This window comes from Zonotrichia albicollis, chromosome 4 (assembly GCF_047830755.1).
Source record: "Zonotrichia albicollis isolate bZonAlb1 chromosome 4, bZonAlb1.hap1, whole genome shotgun sequence".
NCBI lineage: Eukaryota > Metazoa > Chordata > Aves > Passeriformes > Passerellidae > Zonotrichia > Zonotrichia albicollis.
Genome location: NC_133822.1, coordinates 28,260,423 through 28,287,943, shown reverse-complemented (window position 1 = coordinate 28,287,943; position 27,521 = coordinate 28,260,423). Strand labels below are relative to the sequence as shown.

Genomic DNA, 27,521 nt, shown 5'->3' with positions numbered 1-27,521 from the left:
TTCAGTAATACCAAATGTTAAGATACTGGAGACTGGAATTTATCCCCCAAAACCACCAAACCCACAGTGAGACCAAGCAGGGGGGCTCTCATCTCTTCACATCATTCATCTCAATGCTGTGTCAAGGACACCTAAATTCTGGGAGGTGAGGAATGAGATTACTTGTGCCTCTTCCACCTTTTGCTCCCCCATATGCCCAGATGTGGCATCCAAGTGGCACAGATCACCAGTTTGTGAACCTGAACTGTCCAGTGGGAATGGTCTTCTGCCTCCTCAGGCTAAATTCTAACTTCTGGTACTTTCAAATATGCAACCTCAAATCATTCCTGCTTTGAAAGCCTGAGAATGTGTATGAATCCAAAATCTTGACAGTCTGTAGATATATGAACACACTTTCAACATCTTTTCCTTTCCTCTTTAAATCACCTCTTTTTTTTTTTTTTTTTCTCCATGGTTGATGTACAGGGATTGTAATTTTTTATATTTTTTTTAAACCAGAATTCTCCCATGAAAATGGCAACTTTATGACTGTCTGTCACTCCTATTGGAGCTTGACTGTCTGCTGCAGTGTCTGACTGGTGGCTGACCCACTTGGCACTTATCGTGCAGCAGGGACTTCTGAAATAATATATCAGGGTCCCATTTGCTTGACAGCCCCTGGTTATGACTGAACCGTCACAGTGTGGCATGGCAAGAAAAATGCTACTTTATATTTGAACCATCTGGAAGCCAGGACTTCAACAGACATGAATTAAAGTTTTCTTTGAAAGGAAATATGTGAGTTGCTCCACACAGTTTATCTTTCAAATACAGCCCTGAGTAGGAAATCATAACCACTATGCTTTGCAAAGCTTGAAGAAAATAAGAAGAGCTAAGAAAAAATGAAGTTAATTGAGGATGAGTAATAAAGGAACCCAATAAAAAAATGGATGTAATTCTGCCTTTATTGTTAAATATGAGTATTATACATAGGTAATTATAATTACCTATGTATAATACTTATATTTAAAAATAAAGGACATTCATCTGAGTGCAAGTAGTCATAAAAACTAGTGACAATTTCATTAAAATCAGACTAAGCTTGTCTTCATATTAAGCCCATTACACTGCATAAGTGTAATTAAATTAATTTCAGTGACTTTATGCCTCCTAATATTTTCTTTGGTTTGGGACTGTTTAATAAGCCAGCATCATTGCAACTGTTTCTTGTTTTTATAAACACAAAGCCAAATCCCTAGAGCAGAAACTCTTCCTTAGAAACAATTTTCCAATATTAATTTTACCTGAAAATTCAGTTTTCCAGGATTTACTCTGTGTGCAGGGGTGAGAGGGCTCCTTTTTGTTGTTGTGGTTATACAGTGCAAGGAAGAAGAGAAATGGAGCTTCAAACTTACGCTACACTCAGAAAGAAGAGATGTGGAACAGATTTAGTTGCCTGGATCCTATGTTTTCAAAGGGCACCTAATATTTCTAAAGATTTGCATTATCAACAATGATTATCAATCTTTTGTTTTATTTCCTGCTAGAAGTGATTGGAGGAGGCTGGGTGAAATATGCCAAGGATACTGTTCCCACATCCCAGCTCTGGGATTAAATTGATATTTCACCTTCTGAAGTGATGCCACCTTGCAGTTGAAAGCTGAACTGTCTGGGAAGACCACAGGGCATGCTGTGGTCTGTAGAAGTCTCTCTCTATGCTGGCAAATCTTCTGGTTTCTCATCCAGTTTTGGGTGGGGTTTTTTCTTGTTGTTGTTGTTTTTTCACATTGCCTTCATTTGACTCCAGTTGGCACACCAATAAATTAGAGGCATCCCTCACAAACCCTAATAGCCATAAGGACTGTATTTAATGAAGTGACTCCCACCTCAGCAGAACGAGACTTCTTTGACTACATAACCATGATAATCAACAATTAAGTTGGCATTTGCCAGCCATAACCACAGATGTCTTCTTTGAAGTGTGGGAGAAACAGCACTAATGTCAAATACCACACTGTGGGAACACTTGGCATGCATGACCAGCACAAGGAAATGAAGCACTTGGCCATGCTCCTGGAAGATACTGTGATAAAAGTGACATAAATATATAATTAGAAGAATCCATCCATATATCAACAAGCTCTGCATTAATCAGCAAAGATACATCTGCTAAATACTGCATAATCCATGCATCAACAACCTCTGCACCTGCTTTGATGTACAGGTGTTGGGGAAATCACAAGCATTTTTCATTGTTCTTCAGCTCCTCTACTGTGGAGGTATCTGAGACAAACACATCCCTGACTCTGATTTTAAGAAGGCTGCTGAGGGGCCCTGCTTTGACTTTGATCTCTACATGTACAATAAGCAGAGCCACCCCAGCAATGCCTTTGAGCAAATAACCACCTTTAAATCACAGTCCAGTAGTAGTGCTCATATTTGGCTTGTGCACGTCTTGCTCAGTTCCAGTACAGTAAGTTCAATAGGCTTGGAACTGAACTGCAGCACAGCCATTAATCAAAAATCCTATAAAATTGAGTTCCAGGAATTTATAAATGCATACTACAAATATGAGCTGTGGGATTTTTTCTGTAAACAATCCATCTCAGCAATGCTTCTTGTCTCCCCAAGCACTAGCCAGCATAGCTTGTTCTTGATTCCTATCTGCCTCAACATTTTACCTTGCTTTGAGCCTGCCTGGCAGTTCACATGCCTTGGAAAGGGGAGAGAGCAAGGAAATTGTCAGCATCCCAAAAGCCTACCTATTTTTTTTTTTTTTTTGACATGACCTATTTTGATATGAACCCCTAGGTCTGTCATCAACTGTTTGCCTAATTTCTGGAATAAGATGGACAGGACCTGATTCCTCTGACCCACATGCCAGCAGCCTGTCCATGAAACATCAAAAGTTCAGTATAACCCCAAAATCCACTAAAATACCTTGGAGTCTCTTCACTAACTTTATCTGGATTGATCTATAGAGTTCTAGTGTCTTTGCTTTCAGACTGGTCAGAAAAGTACTCAGAAACAGTACTTTTTGCTTTCTCTGAAGGCAGGTTCTCTCTGTTTGTGCTTTCCTTTTGTATGAAAACTCTCCACTACTCTCCTTCAGTCCTATAATGTGTTAAATGCCAAGTTTGAGCTGTCACAGATGAAAATCTGATACTGGAAAGTTTTTCCATTGGTTCCACCTCCTTCTGAGACCACTTAACCTTCTGAAATGCTGCTGGGTGATTATTTTGGAGAGGGCTGAACATGGAGATCACTTTCTTTGCTTGCAAGAGTGACCTGCAAAGGGCTTTCCTAGTGAATTAATTTGCTTTCATGTACTCTGCAATGCTCTGTGCCTTCTCCAGACTGTAATGGCATAAGTACATGTTGGTCTCTGACTCAAAAAGTCTTATCAAGTGGAGAGAGGAGTTTTCTTGTAGGTCTTTGGCTTTTTGATTTCTTTTTTTAGTTTGCTTTTAGTTTGTCATGTAAGCACACCTCAGGAATTCATAAAGCACTGAAGATAATCATTGTACCCCAAGTAAATGGAGCTGATGTTTAATTTTTCATTTTTAAGTGCTGATGCAGAGCACAATATTGCACATGCAGCTCACAAGTCTCCCACCACTAGCATATGGACTCCATTTTAAGCCTGTAAATCACATGCTAAGTGTAGTGCTTGTTTGTTAAATATTTCCTTCTTGTTTGTTCTTATCAACATCCAGTAATGAGATATATATGTCATGCAAGACAGTAAATATGCTGACATTTCAAGGCAAGGTTCAGCACCATATTTCTGCTGATTAATGCATACATGTTTGAAACTAGCATAAAAGCTAGGACAGTGATAACCTTTAGCAGAGCCCAGAGGAAAGAACACAGCAGATAAATGTGCTCCTATGAAAAGCAGCAAAACTCATGTAACACCCTGCCTCCATTCCAGGGACTCCAGACAATTGTGTTCCCTAGTTCTGTTCACTCCCAGGTGTATTCCACTCAGTATGAGAGGCAGGAAAATGCATTCTCATCTTTATTCTTCTGCCAGCTGTAAGCTAAACCCATACTTGAAGGCTATAGCAACAAATGCATCAAGTACAAGAATCTCCTGCCACTTTGCTTATCAGTCATTTGAACTCTATCCTTCTATTTCTCATGGTTGTACCAGATGGACAAGGAACCTTTCCTACATGATGCAGTTGTGAGAAGCAGCAGATGAGGCTTTGCATGGTGCTGATGGTTCCAGCACTACCAAAAATGGAGAAAATGGAGAGGGACCACAAGTGCTTGAACCTAAGGATGAAGCTGAATGGTGCAACTGAAAGTGAGAGATCCTAAGATTCAGGAAACCCTCAATGACCTGTTCAGCAAACATGTCTTAATTTTCCAGTAAAATCCTGTTACTAATATAGCCTTGCTACAGAATGAGACCTGCACTTGTACCTCGCTTTCTAAGTGATGGTTTTGTGAGGAGAAAATTAAAATATGAGCCAAAACCCCATGAGCTCAAGCGGCCAGAACAGATTTTTGTCCCTCTTAACTTGACAGTGCAGCAAGCTAAGGGCTGCTTGGCTGAAGAACCAGGCAGGCAGAGGGTGTCCTTCTAACAGCAACAGGTTGCTTAGAAAACATACAGTTTTCATTACTAGAGGCTGCTGAGGACAGGATAAACAGACATTTATTTACAGGGAAGAGTTTCTGAAGAGGAAAATGGTGATCTCTTAATTTATGATTCTGTGTGATTTTCTTGACTGAATCTTTTACTCTATGAGATTCCCAGGGCTGCTGCAGGAGGAGAGGGAAGTGTGCTTCATGTACAAAAATGTACTTGCAAATTTATGGTCAATAGATGACAAAACTTGCAGAGAAACACTATGATATGTTATTTCAAGTTTTGCGTTAATGCCTATTTCTGAATCCATTGTCGTTGCAATCTCACTGGACAGCAAAAGGTAACAGATATTTAAAAATCCCCAAAACCTACCACCAAAACAACTTGCTGAAGTTTTTTCCTAAACTTTTTTCCTTCTTTTGCTTATTTATGGATCATTGTGTAAGAAAAACCCAGAATATGACACTGATTCTGTACCCGTGCTATGTACGGGCAGAAATCTAGGTTTGCCTGCCTGTCAGGGAATGCATTTAGCCCTGAGCCTGTCTATCTTACTAAAATAGTTATTGAGATCTGGTAAACAAAATATGCAATGATGGTTTCTGAGCTTCCCTGAATAATTCTATGCAACCGTGTATAATTACAATTATCATAAATATCCTCTGTTTACACAACACCTCAGTGGCACTGCCTCTATGCATACGGTGCCATGAAATGCAAACATTGCCTCTGCCTAAACACTCCTTAACAAACACACTGTGAAAGCTGTGTGTGGAGGGAGATATCAGTCAGGAATATCCAAGCCTGGATTTATGAGGGAAGAGCACAGAATCTTCTATGTCTGCATGAGATATGTTGGTGTAAGAACAGCAACAGCAAAAAATCTGGTAAGAATCTCACCAATACTTCATAATTCATAGCAAACTGGAGTTTCCTTGGAAAAGTGAAACTGGGGTGAGAACTGAGCACATTTTAAAAACACTAACAGGTAAAAACACTAACTATAAGCTCCCCCTCTTTGCAGAGTATCAGCTAAGCACTCTCATAGAAGTCTAGCACATAGCAGGTGTTGAAAATGGAAATGCAATTTCCCAGCTAGGCAGACATCCAATATTTATGAGCCAAGTCTGTGGAAATAGCAAACTGCCAATAGGGACAGAATAATTTAGCGGAAAATCAAGCAAGTTTTCCACTTCAAGAGAATTTGTCATTCACCTTGTGTCCGATCCTACTCCTACCAGTGTCTGAACGTATTGTCTGCTGCTGAAGCAATCCTACAAGACACTAAAACAAAGAGATGAACATTCTCCTGGATAGAGCTGATCACAGCTATGTAGGTATTTGGCAGAGCCAAATGATGTATGGCTGAGAAAAAGAAAAAAAACCCCACACATACCTGACAGGGAATAAACCTACTGACTTGCAGAAGCACCTCTCACATTTCCTAGGCAAGGTTTTAAACCTAGATTAAATGTTGCATTTACATTTTGAAAATGCCATAGTTTTGTCAGACATGCTCAGAAACTTCTACCATGTTTGGGTGGAAATCTTAATAAGCAACAGAAGCTCTTCTCTGAGATCTCTGGAGCAGGGAAATGTGACCCTTGCACATTTGGACTGAGGTCAGAACCAGAACTGCAAAAATAGAATGGCTCTGGAGGAGCAGGTCTTGGGCACACCTCCTGCTCAGTCAAAATTCGAAATACTTGGATTTTCCCTGTAGTTAAGAGAAGAAGAATTGATAATTGCCAGACAGAGGGATCTGCGCCTGTCAGCACTCCTAACTCAAAAGTCAGCTTCCAAATTTGCTTGAGAATTTCCTGTCTCCTTCTGATAAGGTTCCTGTCTCCTTTTGGCAGACTCTCCACACTAAACTGCCAAGCTATGCATAACAAGTCATGTTTCATGGATATTTGCACAAATTTAGAAACTGCTGGCATCACCACACATGGCCCAGATATCAGTGGATCAATGCAGAGCATTAAGGTGTGGGGAACTGAATGAATATGTCAAAAATATTAAAATATTCAGTCCATTCCACTTTTTCCTTCTGTCTGAAGCTCACTCTGTTACAAGACTGGGAAACAGGCTGGATTAAGGCTGAGCTCTTGGAAAAATAGGTCCTCAGAGGAAGAAGAGCTCGAAGCTGGGTCTCTGTAAGGGTGAAATTCAGCTTTGAGAACTAGTTTTAAGTGAATTATGACAGCCCTGCCACCACCCCAGTGTGTTTGTTATTCAGGCAGACATGCCAAATAACCCCCACAAAGCGACTGCTTTTTTTGAGCTGGAACTTACTCCTGGACAGTTTGTTGTAAGCACTTGGTCAGAGTCACAGCAAGACACTTTGGAGCCGGTTTTCACAACCCTTCATCCTCCTTTCCCTCTTCTTTGAACTCCTAATAGCTGCTGCCAGCAAAGATTCCTGCATCCTCAAAGATCTGCAGGGTCCCCTCTTAGAAAAGGGGACCAGTTTTGCCACACGCCTCTTTTGGTGCTTGGTCCTGATCACCTTATTCCTTGCTTGGCTGGATATCCCAAAATGTCAGGCTGTACTGCTAAAAGGGTGGAATGGGTTTGTCCCATCCTCTCCAAGTCCCTCCACTTCCAAGATGTCCCCATACTTATTTTTACAAATTTACAATAACCACCCTCAGATCAAAGTCCAACATTCCCTTAAAATTCTGTCATTCCTTCAAGACCTTGAAGAAGTGTTTATGGAAAGCAAAGCAAAAATGGGGACTGACAACTAGCAAAATGTGGGTTTTCCTTTTTTTTCTGTTAATGAAAAAATATTTGTATTCTCTCAAACTGTACTTACTTTTTGTTTTAAGTAGATGCATCACCTATAAACTGAAACTCCAAAGGTCAACATAAAAGAAATTTATGTGTAAATAGAAAGGTAGTTTGTATCAATGTGTCCACAAAATTTATATTGTGATGCTTTGGAGGCAGAGGCCAAAACATCACTTTGCACCTGATCCATGAAAAATGAAGTTTGTTTTAACTGAAATCCCTCAGAAATGTTCTGTTCATCTGAGGAAATCAGCTTATACCCCAAGAGCTGAGTGTATAAATGGAAAAATGTAAAGAAATCTTCTTGCTCCCCAAAACAGAAGAAAAAGGGAATGAATGAGTGAATAAACAACTGAATGGATGTCAGAGGGCTGTGCTGGGGTTTAACAATGTATTACTAATAAGAGCCAGCGGAGGAGTATTTAAATGTGCAGTACCTGGGTTCTAGCAATGCATTACTAATTACAGCTGAAGAAATTTTCCTTAGAGCATTCATTCAAACTGGTTTGGGTGTGATTTCATTGTGACACGGGCAGAACACTGCTCAACAAATTCTCACCGTGAGATATTTGCAGAGCAAGGGTTCAAAATAAAAACACATATCCTGGTGAGTTGTTCTTAGTACAACCTGGCAATTCAAACACACATGGTAAAGCTTGTCCAATTATTTTTAAAGAATTTTAAGGGATTTTTCTGTGGTGAGCTCTAGCTGTCAGTCACCTGGTATCTTCTGTGCATGACTTGAAGATTCTCACCTGATAAAAACACAGGGCATTTTTGGGAGGGGGGCAGGGGGAAGCCCCACATAGCCATGCCCAGTGAGAAGGGCTTCATATTTCAGATGCACGCCCTTCTACAACCATCTGGGGAAAGGAATTTACTCACTTAAAGCTCCATGTAAGTGCAAGTTCCAGCTTGTTGTGGGTGAAGGAGCCTGGGAAGCTTTGGTCCCACTCTTCTCCAATAGCATGATTTTAACTCTGAGGGACTGCTGATCCCTCTGAAACAGCTGAACTGATCAGCAACTCAGATAATTGCATTTCTTTTCTAGTATCAACTATAACTTTTGAGTTTGCTGGGTTTACAGAAGCACTGAGTAGAAGGACTCTACAAACTGGGCTGACAGCACTGAAGATCACAGGTTTACACTGTGAAAAAGTGCTTCCCTCACTGCAACATGCAATAAATAAAATTAAACTGGGCAACAGATTGATCTTCCTTCTGAAATAGAAAGGAAAGTTGTCTTCAAATTATTTTAGGGCAAGTAACCATCAGAAGACACAAAAATTTAAGTAAAAAATATATGTCTGCTCTTCCAGAACTCCCTGTCATAGAGACAGTCTGGTCTGGCTCCCAGTTGCTTCTAAATAAGTGTTAAAAACTAGGTATGATAAGAAAATAGACATGAAAATATTTTTTTGAACAGAAATATTCTTTAGCCATGTGGTTATTGCTTTAGAACTGGGGGTTGTTCAGCCTGGAGTAGAGAAGTGACCTCATTGTGGCCTTCCAGGACCTGCAGGAGCCCACAGGAAAGATGGAGAGAGACTCTTGACAAGGGCCTGGAGTGACAGGACAAGGGGAAATGGCTTCACACTGACAGAAAGGAAGGTTAGATTGGATATAAGGCAGAAATTGTTCCCTGTGAGGGTGCTGAGGTCCTGGCACAGGGTGTCCAGAGCAGCTGTGGCTGCCCCATCCCTGGCAGTGTTGCAGGCCAGGCTGGATGGGGCTCTGAGCAACCTGGGGTAGTGGAAGGTGTCCCTGCCCATGGCAGGGGGTTGGGACAAGATGATATTTAACATCCTTTCCTTTTAACTTGCTTTAAATTCACATTTTAGGCTGTAGATTAAAGTTTGGGTTTTTTTCCTTGTTGTAGGGTTTTTAAATAATTCTTTTTTACATGAAGAAAAAGTTTTATTGCAAGGAAATTAGATATTGTCAAGAGCAAAAGAAGCAAGCTTGAAGAAATGTTGACACAGTTTTAATTGTGAAGAAGGAATTCTGAGATGAAGACACAACCATTGTACTAAATCTGTACAAACATCTAGGAGGGAACTTAGCAAGGGTCAGAGGTATTGAAAGTCTTTCATGAAATGGGAACACAAGTAAAAAAACTGTTAAGTCAACATCTGATTAAGTAGATGAAGATGCAGTGCAGAAGTCTGATAAAATAATTGTTTTTCTGTGCCTCAAAAGAACTTTGAAAAAAAATCCAGCCTTGATTTTAACAATTAAGGATGGTTTCACTTTCAGTCTTTTTGAAAGAGGAATGCAGGGATACCTTTTCCCTTAATTCCTTTTTTTTTTTTTTTGTCATAGTTCTGTCTAACCCTCACCAAGGCACAGTGCATTACTGAAGGAGAAAAATGAGCAAAAGAAGATCATATGTAAAACATGAAGAGAAGAAAGACGATGATGAGAAAATAGAGATGCCAAAGGTCCTCAAAGAGCCCAACCTTTCCTGAAGTCAAACAGAAGGGATTCAAACAAGAATTTGCCTTCTCAAAAAAATAAGGAATGCATTGAAAAATTACATAAGCAGCAATAACTGGGGGCTTGGTTTTGGGGGCTTGGTCAGAGGTCATAGATTTATTTCATTATCATGGTATCAGGAGAAGAAGAGAAAAACAGTGGTAAAGAAATTTTGAAAGGTATCAGCATTATATAAAGACGAAAAAAATTTGGGAGAAACCTTTTTTTACACAACATATTTGAATCTTTTTCAGGAATTTTTAGAGGAGCTTGTGGACGTCATCTACTCAGATGATGCTGGGGTATAGAGACATCAAACTGAAGGAAAAAAAAAAGAATACTACAAACTCCTGATTTATATTTAGAGAGATAAAAAAGAGGAAAAATTGCCAGGTTGCACAGCAGAAGCAAAACAAATTGCATGTTTTGGAGGAAAAACAGAAGACAGTCACAGCTGACAAGGTTACCAAACCAGAAACTCATAGGAATATGCAGGCACAGGAGATAATTGAAGACTACATGCAAAATTTGACAAAAGGCAATCAGAGCCAGCTTTTAAAAGAAGTATCAAGGATTGCATTATGCGTGGAAAAACAGTACCAGTTTATGCAGCTCCAGCTTTTGGGAAGACATGTTTTGCAAAAAAGAAACAAAATTCTGCAAAACATGTCAAATGAAGGCTGAGGGTATTTACCAAGAAACTCAGTCTGTGTCCATGTCTGAAGAAAAGAAAAATTGATTGGAACTCTTGGATAACTTTATACACACACACACACACACACACACACACACACACACATGTATGTATGTACGTATGTATGTATGTATGTATATGTATGAGAGTCACAGAACCACAGAATTATTTGGATTAGAAGGGAAGGGACCTTGAAGATGATCTCATTCCACCCCCTGCCATGGGCAGGGCCACCTTCCACTATCCCAGGTTGCTCAGAGACCCGTCCAGCCTGGCCTTGAACACTGCCAGAGATGGGGCAGCCACAGCTGCTCTGGGCAACTTGTGCCAGGGCCTCACCACCCTCACAAGGAACAATTTCTTCCTAATATCTATCCTACATTTTCCTTTTCAGTGTGAAGCCATTTCCCCTTGCCCTATCACTCCAGGTGCCCTATTTGTATTTTTTGGGTACTGTATTATCAGTCTTCTTGATATGCAGATGGGAAATTATTTGCTCAAATGTCCCTAAATATAAACCCCAAAAGCAGGAGTAGCGAATTAATAATAAGATTGAAACCAAAGGTGCTATGAAATCTCATAAATGAAATGTAAATAAAACATAATTTAAAAAAGAAAATGTACTCAAATAAAGAGCAAGGCATCTTCAGTCTCGTTTTGTGTACAGGTAGTGCACACATATATTATATAAATTATATATTATATAAATTATATTTACAAGTTATGGAACTTTTAATTTCCAATACTTAAAGCAAAAAAGTCAGTGATTCAGACACTCTCCAGAGACCAAACATTACTATAATGACTTCTGTGCTTCAGATTTCCCATCCAAAGGTGCTACATTTCCATTTCAAACTGTTATAAGAACAAGGTCCAAATTACCTATATAGAAATTCAATTTAGCATAGTTTTAAAAGGTTTTGACAGAGTTAATTGACTTTAAGTGGAATCCAGATTGCAATGTTCATTGGAAGGTAGGAAAGACCAAGGCAGACACTTTCCTGTGGCATAAGAAGTGAAACTTCAAATTAATCTCTTTCATTTTTCTGTTCAGAACTGGAGTTTTCAAGATAGCTGAACAATTAGGTGCAAAAAGATACAGAAAAAATGGCTTTGCAAAATCATTCATCCTTAGTGTAATTCAGCCTTTGCTGAGACAAGGTTTTGATGTTGATAATTGACAAAACTGGGCTGGTGATGAACAAACTTGACACCTGGCTCTTTTCATACTGATCCTTCAGTCTTTCCAGATGGCAGAGTTTACTTCTGTTCCCATCTGTTCCTTTTCAGTAAGGAAAAGGGAGGAAAACCCAAAATTGCTAAAACATTTTATGGCTTTTAGAAGTATCTTTGAGGTTCTTTTCAAGTCCTTTGCTCTGGACCACCTTCCTGCAGAAGGCTGGCAATGGCACCTATGATTATTTGCTTCAGATCAAAGGTAGGATGCCGAGTTTCATTTTTCACATTTGGTCTGACATAATTCATCTGGATGAGAATTTCATGGATGGAAAAATTGAGAGAGCTGGACTCACCACACCAACACCTTCTTGTAAAAAGAGAGGAGAAAACAAGCAAGGAAGCAAACAAACAAGCAAGAACAGTACCACACTGTGATTAGATATTTTTTGACAGGTCAGAGCAGAATTTAGGAGAAAGCTTTGCTAGTTTACGGTTGGAAAACTGATCCTACATTAAGAAAACCTTTTTTTAATTTTTTTGCACACAGAACCACTGTCATTCCCCTGGCTATTGGCAATAGTTTCTCTGTTGAGTTCTGAGGTCTTGACTCTGGTCTAAATTTTCACTGCCTCAAGATGAACTTATTCCCTGGGGCTACATTAGGCTTCTTCCATGTAAGTCGGGTCAGAATTAGGCCTCTGTTAAGTTAGTTATCTCCAGAGTTAGCAACTAACTGTTCAAGAATATTCAGCAAGAGAAAAATAGAAGCTTATGGATGGGAAAAGATGGAAAAAACCCATAATGAAATCCATCAATGGTAATCTGCCAGGTAACCAGAAAATCATTTTAGATGCTTCTTTGTAGTCTATAATTTTCCATGTATTGCTCAAAAAAATAGTTTATCAGAAGAAAATTCAGAAAGCAATTGGAATAAACAAATCTCCCTAAATAGCCATAAATATTTAGAATGTTTATGAATAAAAATGAAAAGAATTGAATTTATGGACCTGGCTGAAGGAAGGTTGTGGTGCCCATGTGTACTCTGCTCTGGTAAGACCCCACCTGGAATTTTGCATCCAGTTCTGATGCCCTCAGCAGAAGAAGGACATGGAACTGTTGGAGTTGATAAGAGGACTTTGCCTATGGAGACAGGCTGGGAAAGCTGGAGCTGTTCAGCCTAGGGAGGAGAAGGGTGTGGAGATCTCACAGAACATTCCAGTATTTGAAGGGGATACAGGGAAGCTGGAGGGGGACTTTCATCAGCAGCTGTAGTGACAGGGCAAGGGAGAATGACTTCAAACTAAAAAGAGAAATTTAGGTTATATATCAGGAAGAAATTGTTCCCTGTGAGGTTGGTGAGGCCCTGGCACAGGGTGCCCAGAGAGGCTGTGGCTGCCCTGTCCCTCTAAGTGCCCAAGACCAGGTTGGATGGGGCTCTGAGCAAGCTGGGCTAGTGGAAGATGTCCCTGCCCATGGCAGGGTGGTTTGGAATTGGATGATTTTTAAGGTCCCTTTCAATCCAAACCATTCTGTGACTCCTGTAGAGGACCAGAAAGATTTCTGATTCCAGTCATCCTAAAGGATCATGTTGGCCTAAAAGCAGCTGGAAAAAGGCTGTAGCTTGGTTCATGTGCCTCACCAAGCAGTCTGGATACCTGAGAGGAGCCTCAGAGTGTTTACATTGACCTAGCAGAGCAAGGGACTGTCCTCTGTGCTCACCCTGGAGGTGTGCTGGCTCATACACGGCTGTCTCTGCTGCCCCACCAGAGCTGCTTATACAGCAGGATGTCTTCACAGCAGCCTGCAGGGTGTCTTTGGGTGTCCCTGGAGAGCTTTGCACTGCTATCCAAGTAGAAATAAGGTTGATTATCCTGGTGCAGTTTTGCTAATAGATTGGAGAATCTGGAGACTCTCCATGAGGGAAGGTGCAAGCCTGGTAATTTGTATGGAGTTACCTCCTGGAACACTGTCCAGGTTGCTGCCAGGCTACAGACATACCCACCATCTTGAGGAGATGGTACTGAGCTTTTCAGAGAACCACAGAATTTCTGAGGTTGGAAAAAAACTCCAGATCACCGAGTCCACATCAAGTCCAGCCTGTGACCAAACACCACTTTGTCACCCAGCCTAGAGCACTGAGTGACAGGTCCAATTGTCCCTTGGAGACCTTCTGGGATGGGGATTCACCACCTCTCTGGGCAGCCCCTTCTAATGCATGACCACCTTTTTCATGAAGAATTTCCTCCTGATGTCCAACTCGAACCTACCCTGGCACAGCTTGAGGTAATTTCCTCTCATCCTGTCCCTCACCAGTGCAACCTTTCTTTTGAGAAAGAACTGTTCTCCAAGAACAGGCTATTTATATAAAATATTTCTGTTGCTTTCAACAATGACACATTTTATTTTCACTTTTTCCTCAAGGAATGCCATCACAAAAAGGTAACTGCTAGAATTTAACTAAAGAAAAAATAACATTGAAGCCAAACCACTTGTCTAAAATGGTCTCTTGCTAGCTGTTCTACTGCCACCCAGGACTGTGTTGTTGCTAACAACTTGTCCATGGGAAAGCATTCAATCCTGTAGTAATGAATGGCACTCAAGCTGGATGGGAGATGGTATGAAAATTTTAAGTGGAGTGGTAGAAGCCCAGTCACTTGATGAATTTAAAATTAGATGTGACAGAGATTTGAAGAATATTCTATCTGGCTGGCTGAGATCTTAGAGAGACAGACCGTATTAGGAGATATTAGACTGAACTAGACATGAATTTTGTTGCATTTAATTCTCCAGTGCTGAGGAATTTCTCTTTGCCTCCTGAGTCCAAGAGTCCCCTGTGAGGTAGAAGCATCGTGCCCTTGTTTTCTCTAGGTTAATGTGCTTCACTGGCTTTGTCCTTATAGTTCCAAGTACCGATTCCCTGGTCTGTGGATGGCTGGTGGATGAGTCAACAAGGACACAGGGTTTTGAGCAAGGGAGAAGCCTTAAAGGTTTTTAAACTTTGGTGTCCACAGAGACTTAATTGAGATTTATTAGAACAAGTGGGAAAATGCTTGGTCTCTGAGGAACTGGCAAATTCCAACAACAGCAAAAAAAAAGGTATTTGTTGCAATTTTTCCAATCAAAATACTACTTATCAAATATAGGCATATTCTCTCCCCTTCTCTGATTTCTATGGCTCAACATACTAAAATGCTTTGGATGTGCACTCATGGTTTAAAAAATCCCCAAAAACAAACCCCAAGACACAAATTCAAAGTAACAGCCTCACAAATATTAGTAAGATTTCCTGGATGCAACTGAGAGCAGAATTTGACCTGCAGTCAGGTGGGTTTTTGCCATGTTTGCCCTGATACTGTGTAAATCAGAAGTGCATTGGAATCAGTGGAAGTGCTGGTGTCAAACCAGAGTCAGGAAAGGCACAGTCTGAACCAGAGGGGCAAAGAAAGCTTGAGGTAAAAAAATGAACTCATCAAAGGACAACTAAATCAATAAGATTTGATAACGATGGTTCAAAAAACAGATGATGCTGAAAATTAATCAGCTTGTATTTCAGAGGAATGAGGCAAATGAGAACCTCTGGGGAAAAAAAATCACAGGAAGATTTCCTACTAGAAGAAAGACAGGAAAAAAAAATCACTGGATTTTAAACCATTTCTGTTTCCCCAAAACTCAAACTTTTCCAAGGGAGACCACTCCCTATCCTAGCAGATGTGAAAAGCAGCTTTAACTTCTCTGGGCAGCATTTAACTCCATGAAGCTTTTGTTTATTTTAGTTTGGTTTTTTTAGTAAAACAACAACAACTCCTCCCCAAACTCATCTTGCAGTAGTACTTAGAATGTTTCTCTTTTCTCAGAGCTTGTGATGGTTTGTCTTTCAACAGGAAAACTAAACATGTTTCGCAATTAAAGACTTAAAAAGGCAGTTTGAACAGCACAGGAACACAGAAAGGCAGTTTGAACACAGACATTTTCTCTGAGCAGAAAAAAAAAAGTCTCTGCCCAGATTAATTAATGCATACATTTTGTATATATTTTGTATAAATAAATTAATACTTTGTTCTAGTTACATCTGGAGCATATCTAGGAAGAAAGACATATTGAGGCAGTATTTTCTAAAGCTGTCCCTATATGATGAGATGGTTTCATCTCTATCATAAAGAGTTTTTCTCTGTAAAAATCATAGAAACATAGAATCGTTTGAGTTGGAAGGGACCTCAAAAATCATCTCAATCTGAAAATGTTAAAGAGTAGATCTGAAGAAACATGAACTAGGAAAAGGAACAGGCTGCAAATGGATAGAAAGGATGGAAAGGATAGAAGAAAGTGCTACATAGAAGGACAGAGGTATGTTAGAAAAATGCAGAAAATAACAGATTCAGAGGAGAAAGGCCTGTCTAGGAAAAATCAATTCAGACCCACTGAATTAAATGTTAGGGAGAAAGTTGGAAAGCTATAATACTGAAAATTAGTCATGATTTAAACAAGGAATTAGTGCTGGATTTATTAGACTGAAGTTATTTTGCAGTAGAAGGGAGACACAAAAGAGAAAAATAGTGAGTGCAAAAAGTCAGTGTGATTGCAGAAGGCAGGCAAATAGAGGAAGGAGGTCTCCTGGTTTTGGAACATCACTTTTATTCCTGAATGCCTTGGTGCCACAAAGTTTTGGATGAAATTGAGGGAAGTCAGAACACTGAAAAAAAATTAAGAAATTGAAAGAAATGCTTGGAGGGAAAATATTAACCCTGTAAGAAAAGAATGAGCTTGAACAAAGGACAGCTTAAGTAAAATATATGAGGGACATCTTTAGCGAACAGTAACCAAGAAGGAAAGTTGGTCAAGATGTTAGGGGATCTAAGTAGGACAACAGGCAAATATAGATAAACAGCAAAGAAAAACCACCTTTTCAGGAAGATTTTTTTAATGTTATGGAGTTCTCTGCAACATCCATCTGGAAAGCCAGTCATGTAAAATCTGACTGTGCAAATTGTTTGAGAAATGAGTGGAGGATATCATTTTACCTCTCACAGGAGCTGAAAACACTGAAGTAGGTAAATATTTTTTAACTTTTAAATGTACAAATCCAGGAAAGGCCCCTCAGCACATGAAATGATGCCTCCCTCTTAACAACTCTGTTTGGTCTCCATCAGATTTATGAGGTCTATATTTGGCACCTAACGGCTAAAAGTATCTCATCTTGGTTTGGAGCAGAAACCAAATACTGCCCAATTCCCATCTCTGGAGGGGACAGAAGCTGATTTTGTCTTGCAACTGTGTCTATCTCCTGGGTGAGGCAAAATTCACCAGAGAGCTGTTGTATTCAAACTTGTCTAACCACAGAGCTCTTCAAAAGAAGTGGTTGGGCTTAAATTTCACACTCACAACCTGAATTCATGTAGATACAAAATACTTCTTCCTTCTGCAGCTCTACAGTTCCCTGCGAGTTACCTCTGATTGTACAGATTCAGATTTTTGGCAAACGTGGTTGAATTTTTTTTAAGGCAATGCCTAGAAATATATGTTTTTGAATTAACCAGATTCTCACATGCTAATTCAGCTACTGTATGATTAAACATGTAAAATCTATAGCAGGGTCAGACTCAAAATACAGGAATTTATTGCTGGAATGTATGAAAGATCAACTGAGAAGAAGCACATTTTTTGCTGTGGTTCCATTATGGGCAACATGCACATTGGAAATGTTAGAAAAGTTGATGCAAATCTTACCCTGTGGGTTGCAATCCTTCCAGAGTGTTTTCATCACTTCTGGTGTAGGTTTTTTTAACAGATAACACAGATGAGTTATTTAACAGATAAGTGGACTTTGCTCCGCAGAATGTGTGGATTTTCATGGCTACACAAGCTGCAACTCCTGCTCTGCCTGGTGGAAACTTGGAACAGCCTGCCATCCTTCCTGTATGCCTTGAAATGCAACCACCAGGCTTCTTCTCTGGGCCTGAGATGACAACCAGCAAATTCTGTTTGAACATGCGCAGACACACAGCCTTCCCCGACGTGGCAGCTCGGTCACGCATTCCCTCAGGTGGGAATTCCCCACACAAACCCAGAGGCCAAGCTGGTAAAGACTCTTCCTCATGTGTGTGAAGAAGTGGAGAGGAGATGGCAGCAGGGAAAGATCAGAGAGGGAGGAGTATATGGTCCTGCTGTGATCTTTCAAGTGCTTGCTGCCCTGAAGGAAAAGGCCACCTTTCCTGGCTTGCTTGTACTGTGTGAAGGAGAGAAGGGACTCTGAACTGAACAGCATGCTTGAATGAGGTTTTTTTTATCTCCTTGGGAAGTGCAATCTCCCTTGAGGTTTCCTGTAGAGGACTCCTCTTCCCCTATGGACTTAAGGCTTGTGATACAATCAGGAGCATAGCTGTGCATGTTGCTCCTAGCACTCATTTCACAACCTTGAAACTACTCCATATCCACCCTTAGCACTTCTCTCTTCACACACACACCCATCTGTCCCCTCAGAAAGTGACGGATCCCCCATCCCTCACTGACAGATGCATGAAGACTCTCCCACATAGCAACAGCTGCCATCCCCCTCCATCAGCCCTTCCAACTGGCTGCTCCTGGACACGCACCAGGAGACACACACACATGGCCAGTCAAACATCTGCATGGATACCCAGATGTTCCAGCCCCTTACAAGCAGATTTCTCTGGCTGTGTCATGGCTGCAAAGGATGCAGGCAGGCACAAATGCCCCACATTCTCCACACTGAGAACAGCTTGTTCACTCTTGCTTTTTCCCTTTCCTGCCACAACCTATCGATCCCTTTCTCTTTTCTCAGCCAGGTGACAGGTTGATGCCACTGTTTGATTTTGATTTTCCTAGTGCAGGGAGCAGCGTGGTCAGAGGTCAGGGGGGCACTGGTGGCAGTGGGCTGAGCAGGCTGTGTGATATCAGCCCATCTGAATCCCAGTGTCTGAGACTGCATCTCCCCCTCATGGACAACTGCTTCACCATTCCCTCCACCTGCAGCCTGCCATGGTGGGAAGTTCACTCCCAGCAGATAAGAAATGTTCTTCCCACAGATTGCAACCAGCTGCAAAAACTGTCAGGAAAAATTGTCCTGCTGGAGAGCTTGATCTGGACTCTGCAGTGGGAAACCAGTGTAAAATGTGGGACAATGGGTTCCCAACACAACACAAAACAACACAGCACAACACTAATTGTTTATCATTTCACAGGCTGCTTTTTTCATTTTACCAGAAATTTGTCCTTGCAGAACAGGGATCTATGAACCATAGTCCATGGGACTGGGCTCAGTGGCTTCAACCTTTAGGTTTAGAGGTTCTGTGTGATCAGACTGACTTCTTCCAGTGCAAGTTCCACAGGATTACTCACAATCTTCTCACCAGCTACACCTGCTGTGGGTGGAAACAAACACTTCCCTGCTCTGTGTAGAAGAACCCAAAGTCCTAGGCGAGCCACACAATGTGAAGGTGTTTTTAGACAAGATTTGAAGAACATCTGTTGTCAATAAATGCAATTATTTTGAAGGGAAATAAGTTCCTAGTGCTTCTCTCTGAGGCCCAAGATGTATCTTATGTTTTCAACCCTCAACCAACTGCACATTACTCCAGCACTGCTTCAAGCCATGGAGAAAGCCAGTGCTTTCCTCTTTCCTTTGACTGACATCTGTAGTCCTTCTGTGTGCCTCAGCCCAATCATTGTTCATCCAAGAGCCCTGTTAACTTGTCCCAGAGAAACCTCTCTGCCCTTTGTGCCAGGAGCAGTATTCAGAGGTTTTAACATGTGAAAATAAGGTACATTGGTATGATTATGAATGAAACTGGTTTAAATATCATGGTTAAATCTACTGGGATTTTCTAAGGATTATTCAGCACTTTTTCATAAAAAGTATGCAAAAAATCTCTAGAGGAGAGCCTGCCTGCTGTGCAAGTCATGCAGAAGGCAGGTACATCTAGAGCACGTCAGGTCCTATTGCTACCCACGCACCAAACCATTTTCCTGGTTAGTCATCCTTTCCTACCCTCCTTCTCAATGCAAACATTGCTTTCCTAGCACTCACGAAACTCACCCCTGGTGCTGGCCTTATGTAAGTGATTTCGACATGGAGAGCTCTGTCACAAGCACAATGGACACGTGATGCTCCACTTAGCCTCTGGTAGCCACCCTGCATGTCAGCATGGCCTCCTGGGTGGCTCTTTGGGACTTGCACACAGGCCTTCATCTCTTACAGCAACCCAAGGCTCTTACACACCCCTCAGGGGTTTCAGCTTCTTCCTGGATTGTCCTCATCACCTACAACTCTGCCAGTCCCATAAGCACAGCACCCACCGAACATATTCACCCCTGTCCCTTGTGCATTCCATGTATCCATGCGCCTATCACCAAGGTCTGTATGGATTTACCTGTGCCCTTGCACTGAACTCCCAATCTACTCTCCTGTTGTACTGCATGCACCTAGTGCTCCTTGCACACTTAACCTCCCTCACAGCAAGAGGCAGATAATGAGAGATGCCTTAAGTCTTCATAAACTTTTCTCACTCCTCATCACTCTTCCTTCCCCCATAAGTGGTTTTCCTTCTCCCCACACCCAGGTCTGCAATTATCGCCTGTACTTCCCTGATTTCCTTTGAGCATGCCGTGTACACAAATCTCTCTTATCAGACACAACTTTTCCCTCCCTTCACCTTTCTTTGCACAGCCCTTTCAAGCAGGCACATCCTGACAGGTCCCTTCCTCATTCTCACACTGCTGTGTGTCAACCCACACTGAGCTCCTCACTCCTTATAACAGGAACTGTCATTCCCATCCACTTCCACCTCATGCCCTACAGCTCCCAACTCCACTCACCTCCTCACACACTTCACACTTTACTTTTGGCCTCAGCACAGCCATGTGGCTTATACAGCCCTCCAGGTAGTTTTTCCTCCCATTCCTTCTCCTCCCACCCCTTTATGTCTATAGCCATTTCTCCAGCAGCACATTTGTTCCATTCCCTCTTGCTGTTTCACTCAGCCAATACCTACCACAGAGATATAAACACATTTGTTACGTCTGTTGCAACAGAAAATTGCTCCTTTTTGTTTGTGTATGTTCTCCTCCTCCCACAGTCTTCCCATTATTCCTTGCTTGCTGTTCCTTGCCCCAACTGCTTCCCCTGTAACTTACTGCCTATTCTTTCCCTGTGTTGCTCCTACTCCCCAGCAAAGAGGCATCCCCAGTTCTGCTGAACAAACCACTGCACCTTTGTACCACTCCCTCTCTTTGCCTACTAAGAAACACACCCCCAAATTTCCCTTCACTCTCTGCTCTCACTCTGTGTCTCCTCTAAACCACCTCTATCCTAGGCATTACAGAAAACATAGGTCTTCATTTTATCCTCATTCATGCCTCCTACATTCCTTAATTTTTCCTCATTCTCATGCTCCTCAACACCTGCCATGGCTTTATATCCTTGCTGTAGTTCATCCTGCCCCTGTGACTTCCACTCTCTTGAATTTCTTTTCACCACTTCCCCATGGCTTTTTCCCCAGTTCTGTCTTTCTCTTGCAGGCAGGCAGCACACTCCAGCAGACTTTCAGCCTGATCTGAAATATCTCTAATTAGTTACCCCTTCACATACTTACAGGACCCTTTTTCCCTCACCCCCTCATCACACCCTATCTCCATCCAGCTAATTTTTCCCTCTGTGTTCCTGTTCTCGGCACATGTTTCCATCACCATGCAAGCCTTGCCTTTCATACTCTGATACCTTCCTTGTAAATACATCCCCATATCTATTTCTTGACAGAATCAAAGGTGTCTCCTTTTGACGCCCCCCACAAGCATCATATAGCAGATTATTGTTCATACCTTTCTCCAAATAGCTAATACTTCACATTTTAACTCCTCCTCCAAACATCCTTTGTGCTTTCACTTTTCTCCCTCCAGTCCCACTCCACACTCAACCTCCCCCTTGCAGACCCTACCACCCTTGTATGTCCCTTTCATATCCTCATTCAGCCTCCGGCCTGTACCTTTTCCTATCTCTCTCTCGTGTTACTTCCTCTTGTGAGCTCCTAAACTTTCTGCCACCCACAAAGATCCTCTTTTTCCAGTTGATGTGCAGCAGTTTCCCTTTTAAGCTGACCACCTTTGCATGTCTCACCTGCCTTTATTACCCCAGTGCACAACAGTGAACATGTAGCACTTTATTTCTGTGGTATTACACCTTCCCTCCAGTTTTTATATACCTTTATGTGCACCATTTCATTTTTTGTTCCCCGAAGAGAAAAACACTCCAACCCACAGCAGAACAATACAAACAAAACCAAAACCCCTTAAACCTACGTGTTCTGCATACTTCAACATGTACACAAAGCACCCCCCTGCTGGCTCTGCTGGTACCTCCACTTCTCCCCATGTTTTGGCTCCACCTGCAATCATGCCTGGATTTTGTCCCCCCCACCATGCTCAGACACAGAGTCTCTGGTATTTACACGTGTATCTCAGACCAGTCTTTTTACTACCAGCAGCTGGGACCATGCTGAGCTCTTCCATTCTCTCATTCTCTGCTGCTCTGCTTTTGTCTGGCAAGGCTTTTCTTCTTTTTCTTTTTCTTTTTCTTTTTCTTTTTCTTTTTCTTTTTCTTTTTCTTTTTCTTTTTCTTTTTCTTTTTCTTTTTCTTTTTCTTTTTCTTTTTCTTTTTCTTTTCTTTTTTTTTCTTTTTCTTTTTCTTTTTCTTTTTCTTTTTCTTTTTCTTTTTCTTTCTTTTTCATTACTATTAGATTTTCCTTTTCCTTGCATCCCGCTTATAGGTGCTTCTTGTGCCACTTCTCTACTTGCAAGCTTGCACATATCAGGTATTTCTGGGCCTGAAAGTGCCTCTCCTACTTGTCTGGATATTTTCCTGAAGGCACAAATGCAAAGGCAAAACTTTACATGCCATTTGCACTCCTCATGCAACAAATCACATGAGCCTGAGAGCAAAGAGTGTTTTCTGAAAGACTGTAGCTCTCAACAATCCTCTGGACCGTATAATGCACATCCCTGTCTATTTAAAAAGGGGGGAGGGGGAGAAGTAACCCCACACACACACACACACACACACACACACACACACACACACACACAGAGTCATCTCTAAATAACTGGTTTTGCAATATAGGAACCAGACAATGTGCACATAGCAGACCTATTCAATCCAAAATATCCATCTCTCCAGATACTGCATATTTATAGTTATAGCTTTTATATAGCTTTCCCATTTATTTTAATAAAGGATTAAGAACTGATCAGAAAACTATCTAAACCATTCAAGGACTTTTTCCCCTCTTGGCTAAGAGCAGTTTGGTGTCTCCATAAGGACTCACCAGTAACTGACGCTTCAAGCTGCATTTCAGCTGCTTAGATGAGAAACAGCTTTCTATTTTGCTCTCTAGATGTGCATCTCTGTTGATTAGTTGTCTACTGCATTCCTAGAAGGTACTCACCAAACGCTGAGAGCTGCAGTGTAAGAATAGTTTCCCTGCTATTCCAGCACAGAGTGAGTGTATCTTTTTCACCTAGACACAGATGTGCAGGGAATCTTTTGATCTCCAGCTCTTCCCACAGAATTTAGTGTTTGGGTTTAAACAGAATGAGGATTAATTCAAAGGTCATGAAGAGGGTTTCCAGTGTCTGGCATACACACAAAGTATGAAAGCTCCAGTGAAGCTGGTTACCTGTGGCAGGCAAGGTCTAGGAATTGGGAATTTTGGCTTTGCTTGTCACGGGCTCTAACTTTGCCGGAGGGCAAGCTTGCTATGTGTGCTGAGGCTGGTTCTCGCAAACCACGGTCAAGATTTTCAATCCCTTTTGTTATATCCGAACTTGCTGGTCTCCCTCTTAAGACAAAACCTAAAGTCTCCTTTGCTTTTGCCTCTTAAATCAGATTTCCTGTAGCACCTTGCTTTTCTCCTTCACCACTTTCTTTCCAGGGACCCAAACAACAGCGTGAGGAGCAGGAGGAGAGGGGAACCTCAGGACTGAAGCAAACTATAGGGCAAGCAGGGGTGAGGGAAGGAGGAGGCACAATGGGAAAGGCAACATTTGGGATACATCTACCACTTACAAGACCCGCACCTCCTTCCCATTATACTTCTTTAAAGGACCCCCCCCTCCCCTCCCCGCCCTCTTAGGACCCCATTAGAAAATGTCAAATTTCTCTTACCGTGGTAGGAGTAACCATGGCATCCGTGTGAATGTTTCCAGAAAAGTCGACATGAAGAGAAAGGTGGATGTAAATATGTTCATTCAAAGTCCCAAAGTTGGTCTGCTTGGGTTGTGGAGAGTTGCTCTATGGGAGAGGAGCCTTAAACTCTGAGTCCTGTGAACATAATCTGCTCGATTATAACAAACCAGCTCAGCCAGATGGCTCTGTGCTTTGTGGATTAACCCCTTTATTGCCACACTTTGCTTTCCCGACCTACCATTTATAACAACCGTGCACGGCTGGGGAAATTCAGAGAATGAGGCATTTTTTTGAAAATGGCAATACTGTCATAAAGGTTCTTTTTCCCTCTGTGTGCTCTAAGAAAACATCCTGTGCCTTTTTTCCTTTTTTTTTTTTTCCCCAAATCCAATTGATGGCTTTATTCCTCTTCCTGGCAAAACCTCTTCATATTTTTAAGAACGTTATTAGCACCAGGGAACATTTTAGAGAATTCTTTTGTTAAATCACCACCATCCCTTCCAGATTGCGATTCTCAGCAGATGAGTATTTTATTGCAGGAATGTCTCTGCGCTTGCACTCTAATGGTCCATCCACTCCCCCCTTCCTGCCCCTCTGTCCCCCACGCTCCCTCTGTCTCCCACATGCACACACATGCACACGCTTTGCTCACACTGCCAGCATGTGCTGCTATTTCTACCTGTGTTCGCAAGTCACTGTAGGACATGTCAAGCAGGTGAAATAGAGACACAGAGCTACAGTGCCACAAACCCCTGCTCCCTTGCTCTGACTTCCCTTTTAATGTTTTTTTTTCCAGTTATTTGCAAATCTTTGACAAATTTATTTCTTCAGTCAGTATTTTTGTCAAGGAAGTCACCCGCCATGACACAAAAAGAAGTGCTGGGAGAAACACTCACTGTTAAGAACAGACTTTAGAATGGATTTGTGTACAGTTCCTCCTCTTTTGACTTTCAGATTTGTCCATTAAGGATGGCAAGTGCCAAAAACATGGAAAGTTCATCAGCAACCAGCAGCGACTGGTTCCCAAACTTTTTATTTAGAGAGATCACTCACAGAGATGGCTGATAAATTTAGCTGCATGCCTCTAAGTCTCTCTCTAAATTTACATGCTTAAGTCATCTTTCTTTTCTGTTTGATTTGAGCTTAATTGAGGGAGTCATAACCATAAGAACGTGGTCATATAAGATACGAGGTGACACTTTAAATCATAAGGGTCACCAAATTGTTTCCTTAAAGAATACTTTTACTAGCTCAATAAGTTTTTTCTGTTCCTGTTTAACCATGGATTTTTTTGTCTTTGCCTTCCCTGTTTGAAGATAATTAGCCCTCTACTGCTAGCAAAGCTTTGTACCATCTCCTTTAAGACATTTTAATCTACCTGGAAAGTTGTCACAGTTTTATTGAAATATTTACCACCATAGATTGAAATAAGATGGTTCTTAGTTGCAATTGTCCTTTCTCTGGAATTTTTCAAGCATAAAGTGATCCCATTTAGAGGATTCTGCAATTTAAATGGTCCTGTTGAGGGGATTCCACAATTTGTGTCTGTCTCACAAGTTCCGCCTTTCTCACCCAGATGGAGAACAAAAGTCATCTTCCACCACCACCTCCTAAGAATTCTATACTAAAACTTGCTGCTCTGCCAATTTAAAAAAAAGGCAAACCAAACAAAAAAAAACCAACCCCCCCTCCCACTAAATAAACCAACAAACAAAACCCCAAACCTCCTCAAACTTGTATAACTCTAGTTCCAATGGTTTTTGTCTCTCCCTGTTCCTGAATGCTGTTTCCATCTGATTTAGAGCTTTTTCAGCTAAGATGAGGGAACTCGAGTTAAATCCTGTGCATCCCCCACCCAGCCCAAGCACTGCATTCAGATCTGAGAAATACCTAAAATGTGACTCAGCTTTTAATCTACTGAAGTAGACAAACAGTGCTAGTAATAGAAAACCGTCCTGTGGCTGGTGAACAAACGTTCCTCTGAAGGTAGGCAAAGGGTTAAGCCTCTGAAGGCAGCCCTAGCCCGGGAACTTCACATTTGCAGTAGCGAAAAAAAAAAAAAAAACACAGAAAAAAGGGAAAAAAAAGCAGCAAAAGAAGAAGTCTAGAAGAAAATAGAAGCAAATGACCTGGGCAGAAGGGCTGCCTACCTCTGATGGGAGGCAATCCTCCCAAAGCTTGCACAAGTGGAGGGGTTTTGCCCTCTGTCTGGGTCTGTGGGCAATCAGACGCCTTGTAATTTGAGATGTGACACCTTAATCTTGCCAAATATGTGTGCACTGCAAAAAGCATTGTAGACAGCCTGTTTTCCCAGCTAGGGAAAATGGAGACTTGTTTGGTCCTTACCGTTTTCCAACCTTTCCCCTACAGATGTTTCTGTTGTTCTGAAGCTGATTCTTTCTAGGTATTTCTATGTCTTCAGCTGTTATTCTGGGTGTGGGGTGGTTGCTTCCCTCATGTTAACCCTTAGAATAGGTGGGTTTCTTTCACACTTTAAGCAGGTTTCTGAATTCTTAATAAGAAGCAATCCAGCTCCCAAATGGTCACCTTATTTTATCTGTCACCCTTGGATCTGAGGTTCTGAAAAAAAAAAAGTTAAAAATAAAAAAAAAATTAAAAATAATTAAAATATTACTTTGAACAAGTCCCTGTTCTGTCTTGAAGAATCTGAAACATTGCTCAAAGCATGCTGGAGAAAGTAACCTTTGAATTCTGGGGATTTTAATTGGGATAATTACAAGACATTGATCTGATTAATTAGGCACTTGACCAGACTTCAAAACATGTGATATTTTATATACTTTGAAGACATGCATTTTTCTCTACATATTAACAAATACCACCGTGATTTCATTTGATGATAAAAAATTGAATATTTATGGGGAAGATATGCGTATGAGCATGCAAATACATGAACATTTTATGGGGTTTAATGCATACCTTGGGTTATTCTAAAAGCAGGGAGCATGTTCTATAATGGTTAGCTTTTGCAACAGCACCACTTCGTGGTTGAATTCCCAAACAGATCCGAAAAAGGGGCTGTAGGGACTGTAGGGACACTACCTGTGCCTCAGCAAGTCTGAGCAGTTCCCATGGTGGTTGGTTTTAATATCCTTTGACAAAACCACTTACCTGGGATGGAAATGTGTTCCAGCCATATGGTCCTCTCTTTTTCAAGATGGTGGGTTTAAAGTAAAGGCTAAGGAAGAAGTGGGAGGAGAAGATTAGCTCTGAGCATTTTGACCAACTGACAATTTCAGTATAGGAGGCTGTTCACCTTTCAAATGCCAAAATCACTTTGGTTCTAATTTTCAGAATTTTATAAAGGGACTGACAACATCTCTAGAAATTTTTTTTGTACTTGAAATGTGCTGCAAATGTTTTCTTGGAAGTAAAAAGGAATCCAACTATCTTTTTATTTGGTGGAAATGGTGGTGGGAAAGAATAGAAATTATTTATTTAAACATTATTTAAATATTGTTTGAAGAATACCAATGGTGCCATTTCAGAGCTGAAGAAATTTCTGAAACCTCATTGGCATCCTCACTTGCACCCAGGCTAGGCAAATGAGAAGTATTAGAAAGAATTTCCAAGCATGATTCACAAAG

General features: G+C 41.2%; 1 protein-coding gene and 1 long non-coding RNA gene across 6 annotated transcripts in view; one reads left to right on the top strand and one right to left on the bottom strand.

The window, feature by feature from the left end:
* Positions 1 to 27,521, top strand: part of LOC102073894 (uncharacterized) — a 126,283-nt gene that overhangs the window by 36,739 nt on the left and 62,023 nt on the right. The gene's annotated exons all lie outside the window — the stretch shown is intronic.
* NTF3 (neurotrophin 3) overlaps positions 1 to 27,521 on the bottom strand; it is a 57,287-nt gene that overhangs the window by 26,351 nt on the left and 3,415 nt on the right. Inside the window, exons 2-4 of one of the 2 annotated variants that reach the window (XM_005492415.4) lie at positions 27,046 to 27,112; positions 26,260 to 26,493; positions 23,893 to 24,048 (exon numbers count right to left, since the gene is read on the bottom strand). In XM_005492415.4, coding sequence (XP_005492472.1) covers positions 23,893 to 23,910 — 18 coding nt within the window. In that variant the 5' untranslated portion in view covers positions 23,911 to 24,048; positions 26,260 to 26,493; positions 27,046 to 27,112. Of the gene's footprint in view, positions 1 to 17,444; positions 22,363 to 23,892; positions 24,049 to 26,259; positions 26,494 to 27,045; positions 27,113 to 27,521 lie in introns of those variants that run through there. The other variant, XM_074539256.1, reaches the window with a different exon arrangement.